At 47.1% G+C, this 21,283-nt stretch overlaps 1 protein-coding gene across 1 annotated transcript in view; it reads left to right on the top strand.

Annotated features, from left to right (window-relative positions):
* SCARF1 (scavenger receptor class F member 1) overlaps positions 1-21,283 on the top strand; it is a 151,962-nt gene that overhangs the window by 74,507 nt on the left and 56,172 nt on the right. Inside the window, exon 3 of the mRNA XM_088453847.1 lies at positions 9,936-9,997. Within this exon, the coding sequence (XP_088309973.1) occupies positions 9,936-9,997 (62 nt within the window). The remainder of the gene's footprint in view (positions 1-9,935; positions 9,998-21,283) is intronic.

Genomic DNA, 21,283 nt, shown 5'->3' with positions numbered 1-21,283 from the left:
GTTGACTCCTTTCACACAGAACTAGGGGTGTGCACCGGCCACTTTTCGTGTTTTGTGTTTTGGTTTTGGATCTGGATCTTTCTTCGTGTTTTGGATCTGGATTGGTTTTGCCAAAACCACCCTTCCGTGTTTTGGGTTCTGGGTTTTGTGTTTTGGATCTGTATTTTTTTGAAAAAAAGCATAAAAACAGCTAAAATCACAGAATTTGTAGGTTTTTCTGCTCCTATGCTATTATTAACCTCAATAACCTTAATTTCCACTCATTTCCAGTCTATTCTGAACACCTCACACCTCACAATAGTGTTTTTATGTCCAAAAGGTTGCACCGAGGTAGCTGGATGACTATGCTAAGCGACACGAGTGGGCGGCACAAACACGTGACCCATCTAGGCGTGAAACTGCAGTGGCAGACAGGATGGCATTGATAAACTAGGCCCCAAACTGTACATAATGCAAAGAAAAAAAAGAAGTGCAAGATGGAATTGTCCTTGGGCCCTCCCACCCACCCTTATGTTGTATAAACAGGACATGCACACTTTAACAAACCAATCATTTCAGCGCCAGGGTCTGCCACACAACTGTGGCTGAAATGATTGGTTCGTTTGGGCCCCCACAAAACAAGCTGGCAATTAATCTGTCCCTGCACAAACTGGCTCTACGGAGGCAAGAAGTCGTCCTCATCCTCCTCATCCACAGATTCCTCACCCTCTTCAGTGTTATGTACATCCTCATCCTCACAGAGTATTAATTCGTCCCTGCTGGAACCACAGGTCCCTCTGTACGTTCTGGAGGCTGGTCTCCCTGGAAGAGTTGATCATTCATTTTATGAACATCATCTTCTCCACATTTTGTGGAAGCAACCTCCTACGCCTTTCGCTAACAAGGTTCCCGGCTGCACTAAACACTCTTTCGGAGTACACACTGGAGGGGGGGCAACTCAGGTAAAATAGAGCCAGTTTGTACAGGGACCTCCAAATTGCTTCTTTTTCCTGCCAGTACAGGTACGGACTGTCTGACATGCCTACTTGGATGCTGTCACCGATGTAATCCTTTAACAGACAGACGCACGCTTGTCGCTGCTGCTTTGAGGATTCAAGTGCGGCTACAGCCCACACAATTCACAAAGACAGAAAAAAAAAAAGAATATTTTTATTGTTTGTGGAGCACACTTTGAGGGTTACACCACCCTCTAACAGACAGACGCACGCTTGTCGCTGCTGCTTTGAGGATGCAAGTGCGGCTACAGCCCACACAATTCACAAAGACAGAAAAAAGAAGAAGAATATTTTTATTCTTTGTGTAGCACACTTTGAGGGTGTCACCACCCTTTAACAGACAGACGCACGCTTGTCGCTGCTGCTTTAAGGATGCAGGTGCGGCTACAGCCCACACATTTCACAAAGACAGAAAAAAAAAGAACAATATTTTAATTGTTTGTGTAGCACACTTTGAGGGTGTCACCACCCTTTAACAGACAGACGCACGCTTGTCGCTGCTGCTTTAAGGATGCAGGTGCGGCTACAGCCCACACATTTCACAAAGACAGAAAAAAGAACAATATTTTAATTGTTTGTGTAGCACACTTTGAGGGTGTCACCACCCTTTAACAGACAGACGCACGCTTGTCGCTGCTGCTTTGAGGATGCAAGTGCGGCTACATCGCACACAAGTCACAAACACATAAAAAAAATAGTTTTTTATTTTTTGGAGCACTTTGAGAGTTACACCACCCTTTAACAGACAGACGCACGCTTGTCGCTGCTGCTTTAAGGATGCAGGTGCGGCTACAGCCCACACATTTCACAAAGACCGAAAAAAAAGAACAATATTTTAATTGTTTGTGTAGAACACTTTGAGGGTGTCACCACCCTTTAACAGACAGACGCACGCTTGTCGCTGCTGCTTTAAGGATGCAGGTGCGGCTACAGCCCACACAATTCACATAGACAGATAAAAGAAGAAGAATATTTTTATTCTTTGTGTAGCACACTTTGAGGGTGTCACCACCCTTTAACAGACAGACGCACGCTTGTCGCTGCTGCTTTAAGGATGCAGGTGCGGCTACAGCCCACACATTTCACAAAGACCGAAAAAAAAAGAACAATATTTTAATTGTTTGTGTAGCACACTTTGAGGGTGTCACCACCCTTTAACAGACAGACGCACGCTTGTCGCAGCTGCTTTAAGGATGCAGGTGCGGCTACAGCCCACACAATTCACAAAGACAGAAAAAAGAAGAATATTTTTATTGTTTGTGTAGCACACTTTGAGGGTGTCACCACCCTTTAACAGACAGACGCACGCTTGTCGCTGCTGCTTTGAGGATGCAAGTGCGGCTACATCGCACACAAGTCACAAACACATTAAAAAAATCGTTTTTTATTTTTTGGAGCACTTCGTGAGTTACACCACCCTTTAACAGACAGACGCACGCTTGTCGCTGCTGCTTTAAGGATGCAGGTGCGGCTACAGCCCACACAATTCACAAAGACAGAAAAAAGAAGAAGAATATTTTTATTGTTTGTGTAGCACACTTTGAGGGTGTCACCACCCTTTAACAGACAGACGCACGCTTGTCGCTGCTGCTTTGAGGATGCAAGTGTGGCTACATCGCACACAAGTCACAAACACATAAAAAAAATTTTTTTGATTTTTTGGAGCACTTTGAGAGTTACAACACCCTTTAACAGACAGACGCACGCTTGTCGCTGCTGCTTTGAGGATGCAAGTGCGGCTACAGCCCACACAATTCACAAAGACAGAAAAAAAAGAACAATATTTTAATTGTTTGTGTAGCACACTTTGAGGGTGTCACCACCCTTTAACAGACAGACGCACGCTTGTCGCTGCTGCTTTAAGGATGTAGGTGCGGCTACAGCCCACACATTTCACAAAGACAGAAAAAAAAAGAACAATATTTTAATTGTTTGTGTAGCACACTTTGAGGGTGTCACCACCCTTTAACAGACAGACACACGCTTGTCGCTGCTGCTTTGAGGATGCAGGTGGAATCTAGACGGGATTTGGAACCGAGGACACACTACCTCCATCAATTGTCTAAATCCCACTGCACTAATGTCGGATACCGGACGCACGTCTAACACCAACATAGCAGTCAAGGCCTCAGTTATACGTTTTGCTTCAGGATGACTGCTGTCGTACTTCATCCTCATCGCTAGGGACTGTTGGAGGGTCAATTGTTTAGTAAAAGTAGTGATGTTCCTACTTCCTCTCTGGGATGATGAACAACTCCCAGCAGCAGCAACAGCACTAGTAGGAAGTGGTTCTTGATCTTTCCCTATTTTATTTTTATCAGAGAAAGTTTGGTCCTCCATTTATGTTATATTGATATATATACGTGCGGCTGAAGCGCACACAAACACAGAAAATATTTTTTTATTTTTGCTGGAGAGTAGTGCACTTTGTGGGTTACACCACCCTTTAAGAAATGAGCCAGCCGGCTCTTTACTTATGGGACACAGGCGCACGCTTGGCGCTGCTCCTTTGTTGATGCACGTGCAGCCACAGTGCACACAAGTCACAAACACAGAAAATATATATTTTTTTGGTTTGGAGTGTACTTTGGGGGTTACAGCACCCTTTAACGGTCAAGCCAGCCGGCCCTTTACTTATGACACAGGCGCACGCTTGGCACTACTTTGTTGATGCACGTGCGGCTACTGCGCACACAATTCACAAACACAGAAAATAAATTTTTTTTTGGTTTGGACTGGAGTGTACTTTGGGGGTTACAGCACCCTTTAACGGTCAAGCCAGCCGGCCCTTTACTTATGACACAGGCGCACGCTTGGCACTACTTTGTTGATGCACGTGCGGCTACTGCGCACACAATTCACAAACACAGAAAATAATTTTTTTTTTGGTTTGGACTGGAGTGTACTTTCGGGGGTTACAGCACCCTTAACGGTCAAGCCAGCCGGCCCTTTACTTATGACACAGGCGCACGCTTGGCACTACTTTGTTGATGCACGTGCGGCTACTGCGCACACAATTCACAAACACAGAAAATAATTTTTTTTTTGGTTTGGACTGGAGTGTACTTTCGGGGGTTACAGCACCCTTAACGGTCAAGCCAGCCGGCCCTTTACTTATGACACAGGCGCACGCTTGGCACTACTTTGTTGATGCACGTGCGGCTACTGCGCACACAATTCACAAACACAGAAAATAATTTTTTTTTTGGTTTGGACTGGAGTGTACTTTCGGGGGTTACAGCACCCTTAACGGTCAAGCCAGCCGGCCCTTTACTTATGACACAGGCGCACGCTTGGCACTACTTTGTTGATGCACGTGCGGCTACTGCGCACACAATTCACAAACACAGAAAATAAATTTTTTTTTGGTTTGGACTGGAGTGTACTTTGGGGGTTACAGCACCCTTTAACGGTCAAGCCAGCCGGCCCTTTACTTATGACACAGGCGCACGCTTGGCACTACTTTGTTGATGCACGTGCGGCTACTGCGCACACAATTCACAAACACAGAAAATAAATTTTTTTTTGGTTTGGACTGGAGTGTACTTTGGGGGTTACAGCACCCTTTAACGGTCAAGCCAGCCGGCCCTTTACTTATGACACAGGCGCACGCTTGGCACTACTTTGTTGATGCACGTGCGGCTACTGCGCACACAATTCACAAACACAGAAAATAATTTTTTTTTTGGTTTGGACTGGAGTGTACTTTCGGGGGTTACAGCACCCTTAACGGTCAAGCCAGCCGGCCCTTTACTTATGACACAGGCGCACGCTTGGCACTACTTTGTTGATGCACGTGCGGCTACTGCGCACACAATTCACAAACACAGAAAATAATTTTTTTTTTGGTTTGGACTGGAGTGTACTTTCGGGGGTTACAGCACCCTTAACGGTCAAGCCAGCCGGCCCTTTACTTATGACACAGGCGCACGCTTGGCACTACTTTGTTGATGCACGTGCGGCTACTGCGCACACAATTCACAAACACAGAAAATAATTTTTTTTTTGGTTTGGACTGGAGTGTACTTTCGGGGGTTACAGCACCCTTAACGGTCAAGCCAGCCGGCCCTTTACTTATGACACAGGCGCACGCTTGGCACTACTTTGTTGATGCACGTGCGGCTACTGCGCACACAATTCACAAACACAGAAAATTATTTTTTTTTGGTTTGGACTGGAGTGTACTTTCGGGGGTTACAGCACCCTTTAACGGTCAAGCCAGCCGGCCCTTTACTTATGACACAGGCGCACGCTTGGCACTACTTTGTTGATGCACGTGCGGCTACTGCACACACAATTCACAAACACAGAAAATATATTATTTTTTTAGCACTTGGGGGGAGCACCCCTGATGGACAGAGCACCCCCTGGACAACACTACAGCACCTCTTTAGGACTGGGACACTGCACAGGACTTTGGAGTGGACACAGCCCCTATGGAGAACTGACTGCACAACACAGTCCAGCCAGCCCCTATGGACTTTGAAGTAGTGGACACAGCCCCTATTAACAACAGCAGCACAGCACAACACAGCCAGCCCCTATGGACTTTGAAGTAGTGGACAACAGCAGCACTACACTACACTACACTACACTACACAGCCCTAACTCCCACCCTCCCTCTTCACTGTCCACAGCCGAGTGAGAAAATGGCGCCGACGTGGGTACCTTATATAGGATCCAAAACCCGCGAGACTCGGAAGGCGGGATGATGACGTTTTGCCTCGATTTCAGATCCGAGTCAGGCGGGAAAAGTCGAGCCTGATTCGGATCGGACTCGGATCGGGGGGGCTCGGGGGGGTTCGGATTTCAGAAATCCGAACCCGCTCACCCCTACACAGAACCCATGTCAGCCCTGCTAAATGTGTGAGTCATTAGAAGTGGACATTTTGTTACAGGCGCACAAAGATGAGTCATGAAAAGTTGGTGTCAGCGCTCCTGAACCGCCAGTGAGATACTTTTACTGTAACCTGCATTGAATAACCCAGGTCGCACTTTTTCAGACTGCAGGCAACTCGTGATTAAACCTGGTAGCAACCAGGGTCGATGCCCTGGCAATTTGGACCCGAGTAGATCGTTTTACACAAAGAAAGGACCTGGGTTGACTCAGCTGGCCCTGGCAATATGCCGGATTAGAAGCGTGGTCTGAAAGGGCTATTATTCAGTTTTACTAATGTATACAAATGTTTAGCCAGGAAGAAATAAATGACCCTAGGTACTTCTTATATGGTTTTTCTGGCTACAGAAAAAAAAGAGATGTTTGTAATGGGAAAATGGCAGATGTTTTAAAATATCCTAGTCTTAAGGCAGATTGGTTATTAAATATGTACCATTTATAGGCTTCTGGAAGTGGATCTAAGAGGTGATAAGTGTTGTATACTGCAGGAGTGAGTAGTCTGGAATGGATAAATGAGTACTACGCAGCTTGTCCATAAAGTGCTCATATGAAAAGTAAAAACTTTGGCGCTGATTCAGAGCCGGACGCAAGTGGCTGCTCGTTCGCTCCGAGTGATGTTTGCCCAACTGCGCATGCGTACGGATCGTAATACGCATGCGCGAACCACTCAGTGCGGCCGAAATTCATGTGCTCGCAAAATAGCGAATGCCTGATAATTTGAGTGACAGAAAGAGGCGTATGTGGGTGGTAACAGGGGAAGGTGCTTGAAACGGGGAGTGGAGATCTGATCGCAGGCGTGCTTAAAGGTCAAAACGGGCGTTTTATGGGTGTGCATATTTAAAACAGCAGCGTCATTGACCACGTCGCTGGGTTATTTTAGAGCCAGAACTGCTCGCAAAATTGTGGTAGCAAAAACCAACCACAAGAATAGCGAGCAGCTCATACCCTGGTCGATGTACTCGATTAATCTAATAAATAGCGGACATGACGTAGGATGCGAGCGGCCAGGGGGCGTAGTTTCCCAAAAAACGTCCGCAAGTTTTGTACGCTCGTTCAGACCTAGAGGCGTGAACAGACCGCAAACAGCGAACGGTTCATTTGAATAGCCACCCCTATTTTCTTGACGAGCGAGCGCAAATAGTGTCCGGCTCTGAATCAGGCCCTTTGCCCGGACTCCAAGGACATCCAAGGTCTAACAGCATGATACAAACGTCGGTACTGTAATTCCATACATTGCAAGATAAAATTACAGTGTTGTAGAGTGTATCTAATTTGCCCAGGAGAATTTGAAGTGCAGCACCATAAGCTACACCACCATAATCTAATATTGGCATTAGCATCTATTGTGCTATGTTTTAAACCAGGGGTGGGGGGGTATGCAATCGGGAATCCGGCTGACGTAAGCCCGACAGCCGGCTTCCCGACTGCATTATCCCGGCGAGGGTTAAATGACAGGCATCTATATCTAGATGACGCCTGTCATTTTTCCGACGTCGGGAGACCGGCGCCCAGCATCCTGATCGAAGGGATGCCGGGTGCCGCTAGCGGATAGCCGCAGGGGGGAGGGATAGGTTTTAGGGCTCCCGGGGGGACTTAGGGTTAGGCACCCCCCGGGAGGGTTAGGCTAGGGGGAGGGAGGGTTAGGGTTAGGCACCCCCGTGGGGAGGTTAGGGTTAGGCACCCCCCCGGGGGACTTAGGACTAGGCAATGGGGAAGGAGGGGGTTAGGCAATTAGAGGGGGGATTAGGGTTAGGCACCCCAAAGGAGGGTTAGGGTTAGGGGGGTTAGGTTAGTAGATACTTACCTTAGGACGATCAGGGTTTCCAGCGCTCTCGGGCTTCCGCTGCCGGGCTCTGCTGTTTTGTCGGGCTGCCGCTGCCGGGATTCGGACTCCCGGCCATGCGGCCGCCGGGATATCATACCGATTCCGGGTGGGGAACCTTTTTTCTGCCAAGGGCCATTTTGATATATATAACATTATTTGCGGGCCTGGAGCAGGCCACGTCCCTCCATGTGATGTCACACAGGGCTGGGCCACCATCTCCGGTGATTACAGCAATGCCCGGAGCATCCTGAGGATCCTGCGGGGAGCTATAAGGGAAGTGGTGTGACCGTCTGAAGTGTCATAAGGACGCTCCAGGTGGCACTGCTGCATAGATTCTGGCTGCAGGGTGCCATGCTAGGCACCCTGCTAGCCAGATGAGGCTAACAGAAAAAGCTCAGACGACCAGACCAAATGATTCCGCGGGCCTTATACGGCCCCCGGGCCAGAGGTTCCCCATCCCTGTTTTAAACAGTACCAGGTTTTTTCCTGGCCTACTCCATATTTTGCCAGCACGAGTGAAGTAGATGATCCATAAAAGATCGAAATCTGGTGCTAGAGGGAATATAGAACAGTCTGAAGCTGAACCTGGAAGCCAAATGTTTCCATTAGTTTACTTACGGCATAGATTTGTTAAAGCTTCTAATACGAAAAAATGAAGGTATTGACTATATCAGCCCATGAGTTTTTAGCTTTAATTTATCTAGTACATTATAGAAAATAATAGCCAGAATCTGATGGTTGTCATGAAAAACACCTATTTTTTCCTTTTCAGAAGTTTAGTAAATCTCCTCCTCCTTCTTTAATTTGAAGTGTCGCTTTATATATGGAGCGTTTTACAATCATTTGGTGTGGACTTAATAGTAAATGTGAGCAGATTGCTAAGGATTTATTTATTAACGTAAATTAAAAAATATAGTGAACAAAGATATGGGGTGTGCAGTAACTTCTATGTGATGGAAATGATCTTGATCATCTAATTCTATTATTGTATATATGGACATACATGGTAGGGTTCGAGGGATAGATAGATAGAATACCCCGTTAATTTTAATGTGACCTGTGTAAATGAACAGTGTACCTCAAATAACACAAGCTGCAGTTTTTGAACCATAAATTTGAATTAGGATTTAATGACAGTTGTACTGTGAAAATGTCTGTAACCCTTGAACCACTGACATCTGATCAGAGGAGCTCATTTAGACCCGCTCGCTAAGATGTATACTCTGGCTGCTGCCGATGGTATGCAGGGTGTATGCTTATGTGCATACCTTAGCGAAAGTTCACAATGCATTCGCTCGCTGCTCATAGACATCCCAGCAGAGTGAGTGACAGGGGAAGCCGTTTGTAGGTGGTAACAGGGGCTGGCCATTAAAAATGGGGGAGTGGAGGTGCAAACGCAGGCGTGCCTGAGCATCTCAATGGCGTTTGCATAATTATAAGACGGCATCATAGTACACGTCACCTGGCTTGTTTTTACACTGAAGTGCTCGCAGTGCTTCCGGCAGGGTATGGTCAACCTCAAGCGCTGCGATAGCATCCGATGTACCGATGGTTGCATACACTTCCTGCACATGACGTGCACAAGTGGGCGTCTTAAAACAGGCTGGTGGGTGTCTGCATACACTATGTGAGCGCATTCTAAGAAATACTGGGCGTGCTAATGCATTGCTGTGTAATAGCACTGCCTACGTAATTTGCATACACATCGTACGAGCGATCGCATCTAGCGAGCGGCTCTGAATCAGGCCCAGAGTTCTAAGTGGTTAACTCCAAAACCAAACACAATCTATTGTGAGTAACCTAGACAGGCTTATAAAAGTAATTGTCTCCTATAAATGTGGTAAATGACTGTAAAGGGTAAATTTACTAAAATGAGAGTTTTTAGAAGTGATTTTTAGAAGAGATGTTGCCCATAGCAACCATTCCGATTATACTTAACATTTAACTAGCACCTTCTAGAAGACAATAGCTAGAATCTTATGGTTGCTATGGGCAACATCTCTTCTAAAACTCACTTCTAAAAACTGTCACTTTATTAAATTTACCCCTGTGTCTGGGGTATGCAACAGAGTCATTGGGACACAGGTGAGACAGAAAGTGATTGAAATAGACAATGCTTAGAAGATAATGTATATTAATCTTCTGCCTAGTTCATTTCAGGATGTCATCAAAACAAAATGGTGAAACTAATCTACTTCCTGCTTCTCCCTTCCCTTAGTGTCACCAAAGGGCTGGTGTGCTGCCCAGGCTGGAAACAGGAAGGGCGAGCGTGTACAGCTGGTAAGTTACAATGTTCATCCTTGAGAGTTGACTTTACAACTTCAGATGATAGAGTAGGATGTCACTGATAATGAATGTCCTATAGGACAGCCAGAGGTTTGGACATAGTCTCACTGTTCTTTCAGGACAAAGCAAAAAAATAAAATGTAATTCTGTTTTAATGACTATTGTTGGATTTGATTATGTGTGAATTGCATGCATCTTTATTATTTAAGGAAATCATAGAGGTTCTACTGGGACTCAGGCAGACCATCACTATTTCATTAAGTCTCGCCGACATTCAGGGAGTGTCGGCAAGTATGGCATAACATAACTACTTTCATTATGTTATAAGTAAGGATCTGTTATATCAGGAACTTACCAGCCTTAAAATAAAGACAAAACACAACTAAAACCAATGGGCGCTGATTATCGCTATGTAGAACTAGTAACACTCATGGACTGACTTGAGCAGCTGTTCTGATTAAAACTCTGCAGTTTTAAACCTATACATAGCAAGGGAAAACTAAACAAGAACTGCGCTGTATCAGTGAATCAGTGTCCTAAATGTAACCAATAAAAATTCCAGGTGTAATAGTTAAACAATGTAATTTATTCAAATATTTGTTAGATACAAAATTGAATGGGTCCCAGCAAGTAAAAATAGCACATAAAAAGCACAAGAAACTAAACAATAAAATCTAAATAAGAAATGTTATCCATCCCCTTCCTAAGTCAATTAAACTAGTGTCCAAATCTTCAAAGGATTAAGGGCGTGATTCAGACCCGTTCGCTAGATGTGATCGCTCGCTCCCAGCGTATGCAAATCCAGCGCACGCCCAGCAAGGCAGGCGATCGCTCGGCAAGGCATTAGTATGCCCCCTATGTCTTGGCGAGCGATCACTTTGTGTATGCAGACGCCCACCAGCCATTCATAAGACGCCCACTTGCGCACGTCATCTCCACGAAGTGCATGAAAACATTGGTACATCGCGCACCATCGGATGTGCTCGCAGCGCTTGAGGTTGACTATACATGCCCGCAAGCGCTGCGATCCCGTGAGTGTATAATTCAACCAGGTGACGTGTAGTATGACGCTGCATATTAATTATGCACGCCTCTGAAACAGCGTTTAAACACTCAGGCACGTCTGTGTCCGCAACTCCACTCCCCTGCTACTACTGCCCTGCCCCTGTTACCACCCACAAACGGTCTCTCCTGTCACTCATTCCACTGGGCTGTCTTTGCAGGGCAAGCGAGCGCATCCCGATCGCTCGTACTAGTTTGCGCACGTGCACTGCGAACTATACGTATGCGCACATTTGCAAACATCGCCAGCAACGAGCGATCGCTTGCTAGCGAGCAGGTCTGAATCAGGTCCTAAGAGAGCAGAGGAGCACTGTTCCGATCCAGCACAATATGAGGCACTTAACATGGGGTGTAAAAGTTGGTGTTATCCGCAATAATGATCAATAGGGCATATGATTTCTCATCCACAAAGCTGCACACTCACTCCGATATTGGTCCGTATTCAATTAGATGCAAAAAGGCGAAATAGCCAAAAGATTTGCCTATTGCCGCTTTTCGCCTCTTTGAGTCCGTGCTGGACTTTTCGCTCCACATCAGAGATTTTCCTGGGATAAAGTATCGGGCGCGTGCCCGCTTTATCCCCGTATTCAATATAAAAGCTACGAAAACGGGAACCTGCGAAGTGGGATCTGCAAAAAAATACGAAATTTTCCTAGAATAAATTGTAGGACCCCCCCTAAAGCTGTAAAAACATGGGGGATCACTATGGGTACCCCCATTTTAGCCTGCAAATGAAAGTCGGGGTTTTAAATAGCGGCTGCAGGTGTTTTTTTCCCCGACATTGAAGAAGTGTTGCAGAAGAGCACTTAGGTTATTTTTTCCGGTTTTTTTAGTGGACCCATCAAATTTGGGGTACATGAAAATGGGTACTAGCATATTTTTAAGTCCCTAAAGTCTTTATTTAAAAATTCTGCAAATATGCACCTGCCGCTAATAGCTTATTCTAGAATACACCTGCCGTATTTTTGCAAAATAGCCCTGAACCTGTTTCCCTATTTTTAAACACTTTTTTCCCTTTTTTTTTTTCACCCCAAATTTAAAATCATTTTTTTGGGGTGTCCCTATTTTTTTTTTTTTACTTTTTTTGACACAGTTTATTTTAAAATGACATTCCCAGGGATGCAGGCTATTTTTTTTAAGCCTGCACCCTAAACCCCAATTCTGAACTTTTTTTCGCCACTTATTCAGTGGTGAAAAGTTATCCCCGTTTTTTTTCAAAGACTTTTCGAACCTGCGAAAAGTCTTTGAAATTGAATACGGTGTAAAACCAATACCAGCGAAAATGACGTAATCGGTGCGAAATTATCGCAAAAACTGACTTTTCGCTCCAAATTGAATTGCCCTGTTTGCGTCTTATCTCCAAATTCAATTCCTGGACCAATTCGCCTAAGTGGAAACTTAGGGCCTGATTCAGACCCGGTTGCGAGCGCTGAGCGCTCGCAACCGGGTCGATGGTGGCCCAGAGCACATGCGCACGATGGAGCCAGCTTCATCGTGCGCATGCACGAGATCCGCATAGCGACAGGCAATCCGTTGCTCCGGGTCTCGCACCAAAGGGGGCGTGCTGTCGATGGTGAGTGACAGCACGCCCCCTTTGGTGGGCGGGCCGAGGGGGTCGCTGCCCAGACGGAGGCGTTCCCATGAGAACGCCTACCGTCTGGGGGCGGCCCCACTGACATCACAAGCGATGTCAATGGGAGAGCTTTCGGCTCTGTTTGAGCCGAAAGCTCTCTGGGGCTTGCGGCCACGAGACCCTACCACAAGGGTCTCGTCGCAAGCGCGATGGTCGCGATGGTCTTGACCATCATCCTGGCCGCTTGCATTAGCTGTGGGTGGCAAACCACAGCAATGCGAGCGGCCAGGAGGATGCTCCATATAAATAAATAAAAAAAGACGCCCTGATTCAGAGCGAGTGCTCTGTCAGAGCGTCCAGCTCTGAATCAGGGCCTTAATGCACTGAAACAGGTGGAAAAGCTTTTCCACTGAATGGCAGGAGGAAAAAAGTGCAAAATCTCTATTTTGGGGTACAAATGCGGGGAATTGATTCAGACCCCTTTGGACACCTTCAGCTTCCAAAAATAATAAAAGTAGCAAAATAGGTTTCTTGGGGGGCTGTATGGATGGGGCAGGGTGTTCTTAGGATTGCAGGTGCTTGCAGAAGGTGAATTTTTCACATTTTTTAAAAGTGCACTTTACAGACACCAAAATATGCTAGCCAGGGCTGGACTAAGATCTGTGGGGGCCCCTGGGCAACAAACTTGTTGGGGCCCTTATATACTACCGTTTCTTGTCAACCTAGGAACATTTATTTCTTTCTATGCACCTTAATGCCCCCAGTAGTAATGCCCACTGTAATAGTGCCCCTTAAGCAATGTCCCCAGTAGCAGTGCCCCCTGTAATGGTCCCCCCTATGCAGTGCCCCCTGTAGTAATTCCCCTTATGCAGTGCCCCCAGTAGTGGTCCCCCTATGCAGTGCCCCTTATATAGTGCCCCAGTAGTAGTTCTCCTATGCAGTGCCCCTAGTAGTGCCCCTTATGTAGTGCCCACAGTGGTGGTCCCCCTATACAATGCCCCTTATATAGTACCCCCTATGCAGTGCCCCTTATATAGTGACCCCAGTAATGCCCCCTCTGCAGTGCCAGTGCCCCCAGTAGTGGCCCCCCTATGAAGTGCCAGTGCCCCCCCATGCAGTGCCAGTGCCCCCTTACATTTACACAAAAATAAAAACAAAACACAACACTTACCTGAATCCCCACTCCTGCGGCGACCGCTGCTATCCGCTCCTCCGGCCGGCTCTCAGTCTCTCCCATCACCCACTGCGGGAGCCGGAAGGCGGAGCTCATGACTGAGCTCCAGCCCGGCTCCCTCTGTGGGTGCAGTAGGCAATGAGGGTCTGTGTGACTCTCATTGGCTGTCAAAACAAACACACTGCCGCCGGGTTTCGGTGGCGGTGTGTTTGTAGTAACAACTAACACACCACCACCGGCACCCAGCACCAGTGTGTTTGTTTTGTGTGTAGTGTAGACTGCACTACTGCAGTCTGCACTACACTCAATTTGTGTGGGGGCCCTCTATGTGTGGGGGCCCCAGGACGACCGCCCCGGTTGCCCCGCCCATAATCCGGCCCTGATGCTAGCACCCATTTTAAAGTACCCCAAATTTGACTGGACCTATATTTTCAACAAAAAATACTTTCTATCATTCTTCACCACTTTTACAAATATGCGTCTAGAAAGCTTTTAACACAACTTAAAGACACTTTTATTAGGGCTAATAGTACACATCTGTAATGATTTACAGTGTTAGTGTGGCTTATTTTGGGGTACAGACTGATTTCCCCAATCTATTCAGTACTTTCCGCCTGTTATGCATTCGCCTATTTGCATTTGCCTGTTCTGCAATTGAATATGGCGAATCGCGGGAACGCGCATGCCGCAAATTCATGTCTCAAACAGGCGGATGCAGTAGAAAGTGCAGTAGGTGAAAAGTTTCCTAATTGAATATGGGCCATAGGCCATGATTCAGAGCCGGACGCTCTGACCAGAGAGCTTGCTCTGAATCAGGGCCGTCCTATTTAAATATGGAGCGGCCTTTTGGACGCTCGCATAGTTGTGGGTTACCACCCACAGCTTATGCGAGCATCCATGATGATGGTCTTGCGACGAGACCTTGCGGTAGGGTCTCGTGGCCGCAAGCCCTGAAGTGATTTTGGCTCTATCAGAGCCAAAATCACTCCCACTGACATCACTAGTGATGTCAGTGGGGCCGGACCCAGACGGTAGGCGGTCCCATGGGAACGCCTCCGTCTGGTAGCCACGCCCCTGGCACGCCCACCAAAGGGGGCGTGCTGTCAGTCACCATCGACAGCACACCCACTTTGGTGCGAGACCCGGGGCGTCAGCTTGGCTGTCGCTGTCCGGGTCTCGCGCATGCGCACGACGGAGCTCCCTCCATCGTGCGCATGTGCATTGGGGTAACATCGACCCGCTTGCGAGCATCCTGGGCTCGCGAGCGGGTCTGAATGAGACCCACAGTCTCCAAACAAAGTCGGCTTGTAGAGCTATGAGTGCTGCTTATCCGGATGGCAGTATTCATCGATTAATCCCAAGCCTGTCAGCCTACAAATGTAGCGCTGCACTCACACTACTTCATTCCGGTGAGACCACCGTCTCACCCTTTAGGTGTGCGGCAGATGCTGAGTAGGCCTTTTGTCAGATAGGAGGGCATTGTATCTAAAATAGCGTCAGCCTGTCTTTACACTTGTGCTGGTTCAGCGATGTCAAATACGGCTGCTGGGTCCCTGCTTATAGTGGCAGTCAATATAGACTAAAGGAAGGAAGCTAGGCATAGCACAGTGAGCGATCAGCTAGGCCTAGGACAGTGAGTGGTAGCTAGGCATAGGACAGTGAGTGGTCAGCTAGGCATAGGACAGTGAGTGGTAGCTAGGCATAGGACAGTGAGTGGTAGCTAGGCATAGGACAGTGAGTGGTCAGCTAGGCATAGGACAGTGAGTGGTAGCTAGGCATAGGACAGTGAGTGGTCAGCTAGGCATAGGACAGTGAGTGGTCAGCTAGGCATAGGACAGTGAGTGGTAGTTAGGCATAGGACAGTGAGTGGCAGCTAGGCATAGGACAGTGAGTGGTAGTTAGGCATAGGATAGTGAGTGGTAGTTAGGCATAGGACAGTGAGTGGTAGCTAGGCATAGGACAGTGAGTGGTAGCTAGGCATAGGATAGTGAGTGGTAGCTAGGCATAGGACAGTGAGTGGTAGCTAGGCAGAGGATAGTGAGTGGTAGCTAGGCATAGGACAGTGAGTGGTAGCTAGGTATAGGACAGTGAGTGGTAGCTAGGCATAGGATAGTGAGTGGTAGCTAGGCATAGGACAGTGAGTGGTAGCTAGGCATAGGACAGTGAGTGGTAGCTAGGCATAGGACAGTGAGTGGTCAGCTAGGCATAGGACAGTTTTTACAACATGGGCGTCTTGACTTTTATTTGAATCTAAAATTCCTAGATATCACAGACCTTTACTTGTGAGTGCCTTGCAAATCTAGATGTATTGTTAATTAAACCAGTATGAACTTACCAATGTCTAATACAATTGGGTGGATAGTTGAGCTTAAATACATTTCCTCCCATTCCATCTGCAACATATTTATTTGAAGTCTATGGGGTAATATATCTTCCTATTTAAAATAGTGTGATTGGGTGATCTTAATATGGAATATATGACATATTTTTTGGCCTGAATTTAGATTTTCCTCCACGTGATGGCAATTCATTGTGTTTTCTGTTTGTGGACTACGGGGGTCATTCAGACCCGCTCGCGAGCGCAGGACGCTCGCAAGCGGGTCGATGTTACCCCAATGTGCGAGACCGGACAGCGACAGCCAAGCTGTCGCTCCGGGTCTCGCACCAAAGGGAGCATGCTGTCGATGGTGACTGACACCACGCCCCCTTTGGTGGGCGTGCCGGGGGCGTGGCTGCCAGATGGCGCCGTTCCCATGGGAACGCCTACCGTCTGGGTCTGGCCCCACTGACATCACTAGTGATAGAGCCAAAATCACTCCAGGGCTTGCGGTCACCGAGACCCTACCGCAGGGTCTCGTCACAAGCCCGATGGTCGCGATAGTCTTGACCATCGCGACCATCTTTTTGGCCGCTCGCATATGCTGTGGGTGGCCACCCACAGCTATGTGAGCGGCCAGGAGGCCGCTCCATTTTCAGGTAGGAGGGCACTGATTCAGAGAGAGCGCTCTGGTCAGAGCGTCCGGCTCTGAATCAAGCCCTACATGCCTCATTCAGGGATGGGTTCTTGATGTCTTATATGGTGTCAGAAGTTTCCCTAAGGACAGGACATAACTCATGTTAGCGGTTCTTTGCAGATGTACACAGTTTATAGGGCCCCCTAACATAAGTGTCCAGTAGACTTTCCCCACTGGATGACAAATATATCTCATGCTTCCTGTGACAACAGAGGCAAGCTTTGAAGTAGTTTTGGTAGGCATATATTGGCATAAATACTGGCAGGAACTATCACCAAATAAACATAGATCATGCCTGGATTAGTTTGATGTAACAACGTATAATGGCGGCCTTTATGATTCTGCTGTATTCATAACATATATTTCTCTGGATAGAGAGGATTCGTGAGTGATTTTAAATGCTTTAGGTTTGAAGTACAGTATAGTGCCCAACTGTATTCATTTATCATTGAAAACACACTTGTGTGCCTCTCAAATTGTGACTTTCAAGAGATCGTGGGAATTGACTATTTTGAATTTGCAGTGTGTGTTTTGTAGCTGAAGTCCATTTAACTGCTATGACCTGTCTGGGGAAAGGGGGGTTATTTGGGGCAAATATCAGAGTATGATAAGATTAGGTTGCCATGGTGGTTTTGGTGTGACTGTAAGATGAAGTCATACTTTAGTGGATGTCAGTACAATACCACGCACCCACCAACAATTAGTATGCCTTTCTTTAAGGATTCTACTTGTTCTATCACCTACCCTCCAACATGACCCCTCCCATCAGGTACAAAATGCTCTGCTCCTGGATTACCCACCTAATTTATTATTGCAGTCACCTGTGATGAACTAGTTAACTGATTAGAAAGGTGTTTCAGCACATGTGTCTGCAATAATAAATTAGGTGGGAAATCCAGGAGCAGAGCATTTTGTACCTGATGGGAGGGGTCATGTTGGAGGGTCTGCTATCATCATGGCAAGTAATGCCGACAAGCCCTGGTTGGGGCACACAAGTAACTAATGCTGCATACACACGTAAAGATTTTCTGTCCAACCATCCAACTAGTTGATTGGTTGGAATGAAAATCTGGTAAGGTATGAAAGCAAATGACAATCAGCAATTTGCTCCCAAACGCCGGAAAAAAATGGACAAAATTGTTGTTTGAACAAATTGTTTAGATCAAACATTTAACAAACTTGTCTGACGACCATTTTCATCTGTTTTCTGGCATTTAGGAGCAAATTGCTGATTGTCAGTTACTCCCATACGTTACCAGATTTTCATTCCAACCAATCAACTAGTTGGATGGTTGGACAGAAAATCTTTCCGTGTGTAAGCAGCTTATGTGTAACTGATGTTTTATCCTTCTCCTGCCCCCTGATATGTGATTAGTAATGTTAGATTGTGGTATGCTCTTAATATGGATACCTTGTTGGTTTTCTTGAATGGGTGGTTGCTAAAAAAATTAAAAAGGTATTTTGGCAGGGGTGGTGCGAAAAGTTGGGACTGAATATTGTTTGAATTGGTTATTGTTTATAAAGGCCACTTCTATTTTATCTAGCTGCAAAGATTATATGGCTCTTACTTTATAATGATATCCTACCCCCATAACTGTACTAGAAGTGATTTTTAGCTCACTGTACTTGGATGCTGAGATAAGGAAGCAGCGAGTGGGTGAGGTGGTCACATAACTCTGCTGTAGAGAAAGAGTGAGGCAGAGAAAGAGCAAAGGCTGTTCAGAGCCACACGCAGGGATGCCAATGCCATTTAAGAACTCCTATGGCGCGTGTGTTACACTGAGTGTACGCACAAAGGCGCTGTTGTGATTGAGACAGGATTGCCTACCCTCCCGATTTGGCCAGGAGCCTCCCGATTTTCGGGTGCCGCTCCCGGCCCCCCGGAAAGGCAGGCAAGCCTCCCGGAAGTCTCACACCCTCCCCACCTCCCCCCTGAAAAAAACAGAAATCCCCGCAGCGGGGGGCCCAGTGACGCGATTCGCGCAGAATCGCGTCATCGTGGCCCCGCCCCCTGCTTCACAATGCCGAAAATCACGGCATTGTGAAGAGGGGGCGTAGTCACGATGACGCGATCGTGCGGCTCCGCCCCCAGTGTGACCCAAAATGGTCACCCCGCCCCCGGTTCCGCCCCCAATGGCCGTCCCCGCCCCCGCTATTAGCCGACAATCAGCTCCCTCCCGGAAGGCTGGAGCTGATTGTCGGCAAGTATGGATTGAGATGCACTGTATCACAAATGCTGAGGAAAAGTGATGGGCGTTCCTGGGCAGCGACTGGGAGGTGGCTGGGTGTTATGGGAGTGTCGCGGGTATGTCAATGAAAGTGGCTGCGTACATAGACGCGCAGGCATATAGGCATAGATGTTCATACTCATACTGAGAAACTGCATCTACCACAGAGCTGGAACAAGTTTTGATGATGCAACTGGTGGCATATAAGGACACACCAATTGGAACGACTGCTTCTCCAGAAGCTGAGAGTGGGCATCTCAGTCCTTACACATTCCGTCACACGGATGTACACAAGAGAAGAGTTTGTAGCGACATTTGCATAAAGTTGCAGATGGGTGACCGCCAATAGACGCTGCTGAGTGCCCTTTTGCGACCACCTCTGAATCAGGACCTAAAAATGCATACACACGGTATGATATGAATGATAACGATATCGTTCAACGATATATTGTTAATTTTTATGCAGTGAACGACCAACGATGCGCATTCCCGCATGAACGATAACGATTTCTATGTTCGTCCGTACATGCAGGCCAACCTGCACAATATCGTCAACTTCGCCTGTTCAGAGATGTGGCAGGATGACTTCACTGAAAAATATCTTTCAAGTCGTTGGTGCTACAGATCGTACCGTGTGTATGCAGCTTAAGTGACTGTCATCGGAACAGCACAGAAATGGTTTTTAATTGATCTGGAACCCTGTAATAAGCTACTACAGAATGTACTGTCAGTAAATCAATGTTTCAGCAAAAAGACTGAGCTTAGTACTTATCTGAGAAATCTGCAATGATGACAGCCTCATTCTGTTCATAGATTTCAGTTGTAGTGGTGTAGTGTGCTGACTGCATCTGAGCTGTAAAAGATTGTGAACACAGAAAGTGTTTTGATTTTGTACCTGTTAACCTTAATCCCCTGTTTGTATGTAATACCCCTTTTACACTGGAGCTAAAACCCGGGTTTTTGAAGGGTTAACCCGGGCAGCTCCCTGGTGTAAAAGGGGAGAGAGTTGGATCGCCGGGTCAAGTGATCCGGCAATCCAACCCAGGTAACTAGCAGGGTTTAACACGGGCGTAGCTGTTTATGGCCACGCAGTGGATAATTTATGCACGCCACTGCAATGGCATTGCAACGCACTGGCATGCCTGTGTTTGCCCGACCACTCCCCCGTCACCACCCACAAACGGCACTTCCAGTCAATCACTCTGCCATGGGTCTGTGTAGCCTCTGCGATCGCAGTCCCGATCTCAGTGGCTAGTTTGCACACACGCACTGCGATGCATACACTTTGCGCAGAATGCAACAATCGGTCGATTGCGTGCATATAAGCAACTGCATTCCTTGCTGAATTAGGCCAAGAGTCTTAATTGAAAATTGAGTCTGTCACACTGGGAGTTCTGTTTTGCCTGAAAGATTTGCCTGATGGGCCTATGGACCTCATTCAGAGTCTATCGCAAGCGGACGCTCGCTCGTACGTGGCCGATGTTAACAGACCACGCATGTGTGCACTTCATTGTGCGCATGTGCGTACGAGCCCTTGCGATCACAAAATCCTTTGCTTGTACGGCTTTTGAGCAGGAAGTGACTCCCGATAGTTGATTTACAGGAAAGGCCGTTTGTGGGTGGTAACAGGGGAAGGTGCTTGTGAACGGGGGAGTGGTTGTGCGAACGCAGGCATGTCAGGCCACCAAAACGCTGTTTAAAGGGCGTGCATAATTTACAAAGTAGCGTCATGGTACACGTCACCTTAATGTATTTCAGACAGCACTGATCACAGTGCTTGTGGAAGGCTAAGGCAACCCAAGGGCTGCGAGCAGCTCCGATGACTCTCGATGGTCCCGATTAATCGTTCAATTCCCGGAGATGTCTGTTGCGAGTGGCAAGGGGGCGTCTTTAGACACTTGCGAGTGCACTTTGCCGTAGCTCACTAAAACATAGTGGGCGTCATTACGAGATGCAGTGCGAGCACTTTCATTACAATATCCGGCCCCTTTTTACCAGCGAGCGAACGCATCTTGCGAGAGACTCTGAATGAGGTCCTATGTCTTTTAAAACCTCTTTATCCTTGTAGCTTAATACGAGGTCTTTCCTATGTACACTGTTGAGCTAAAACATTGTGACCAGCTGTCTAATAAGCTGTTGCTATTCCATGTGCAACCAAACAGCTCTGACCCGCTGCAGCGTGGGCTCTACAAGACCTCTGAAGATGTTCTGTGGTATCTGGTACCAAGA

This window comes from Taudactylus pleione, unplaced genomic scaffold (genome assembly GCF_031769625.1).
Source record: "Taudactylus pleione unplaced genomic scaffold, aTauple2 ptg000040l, whole genome shotgun sequence".
Classification (NCBI taxonomy): Eukaryota; Metazoa; Chordata; class Amphibia; order Anura; family Myobatrachidae; genus Taudactylus; species Taudactylus pleione.
This window is presented reverse-complemented; position numbering and strand designations above follow the sequence as displayed.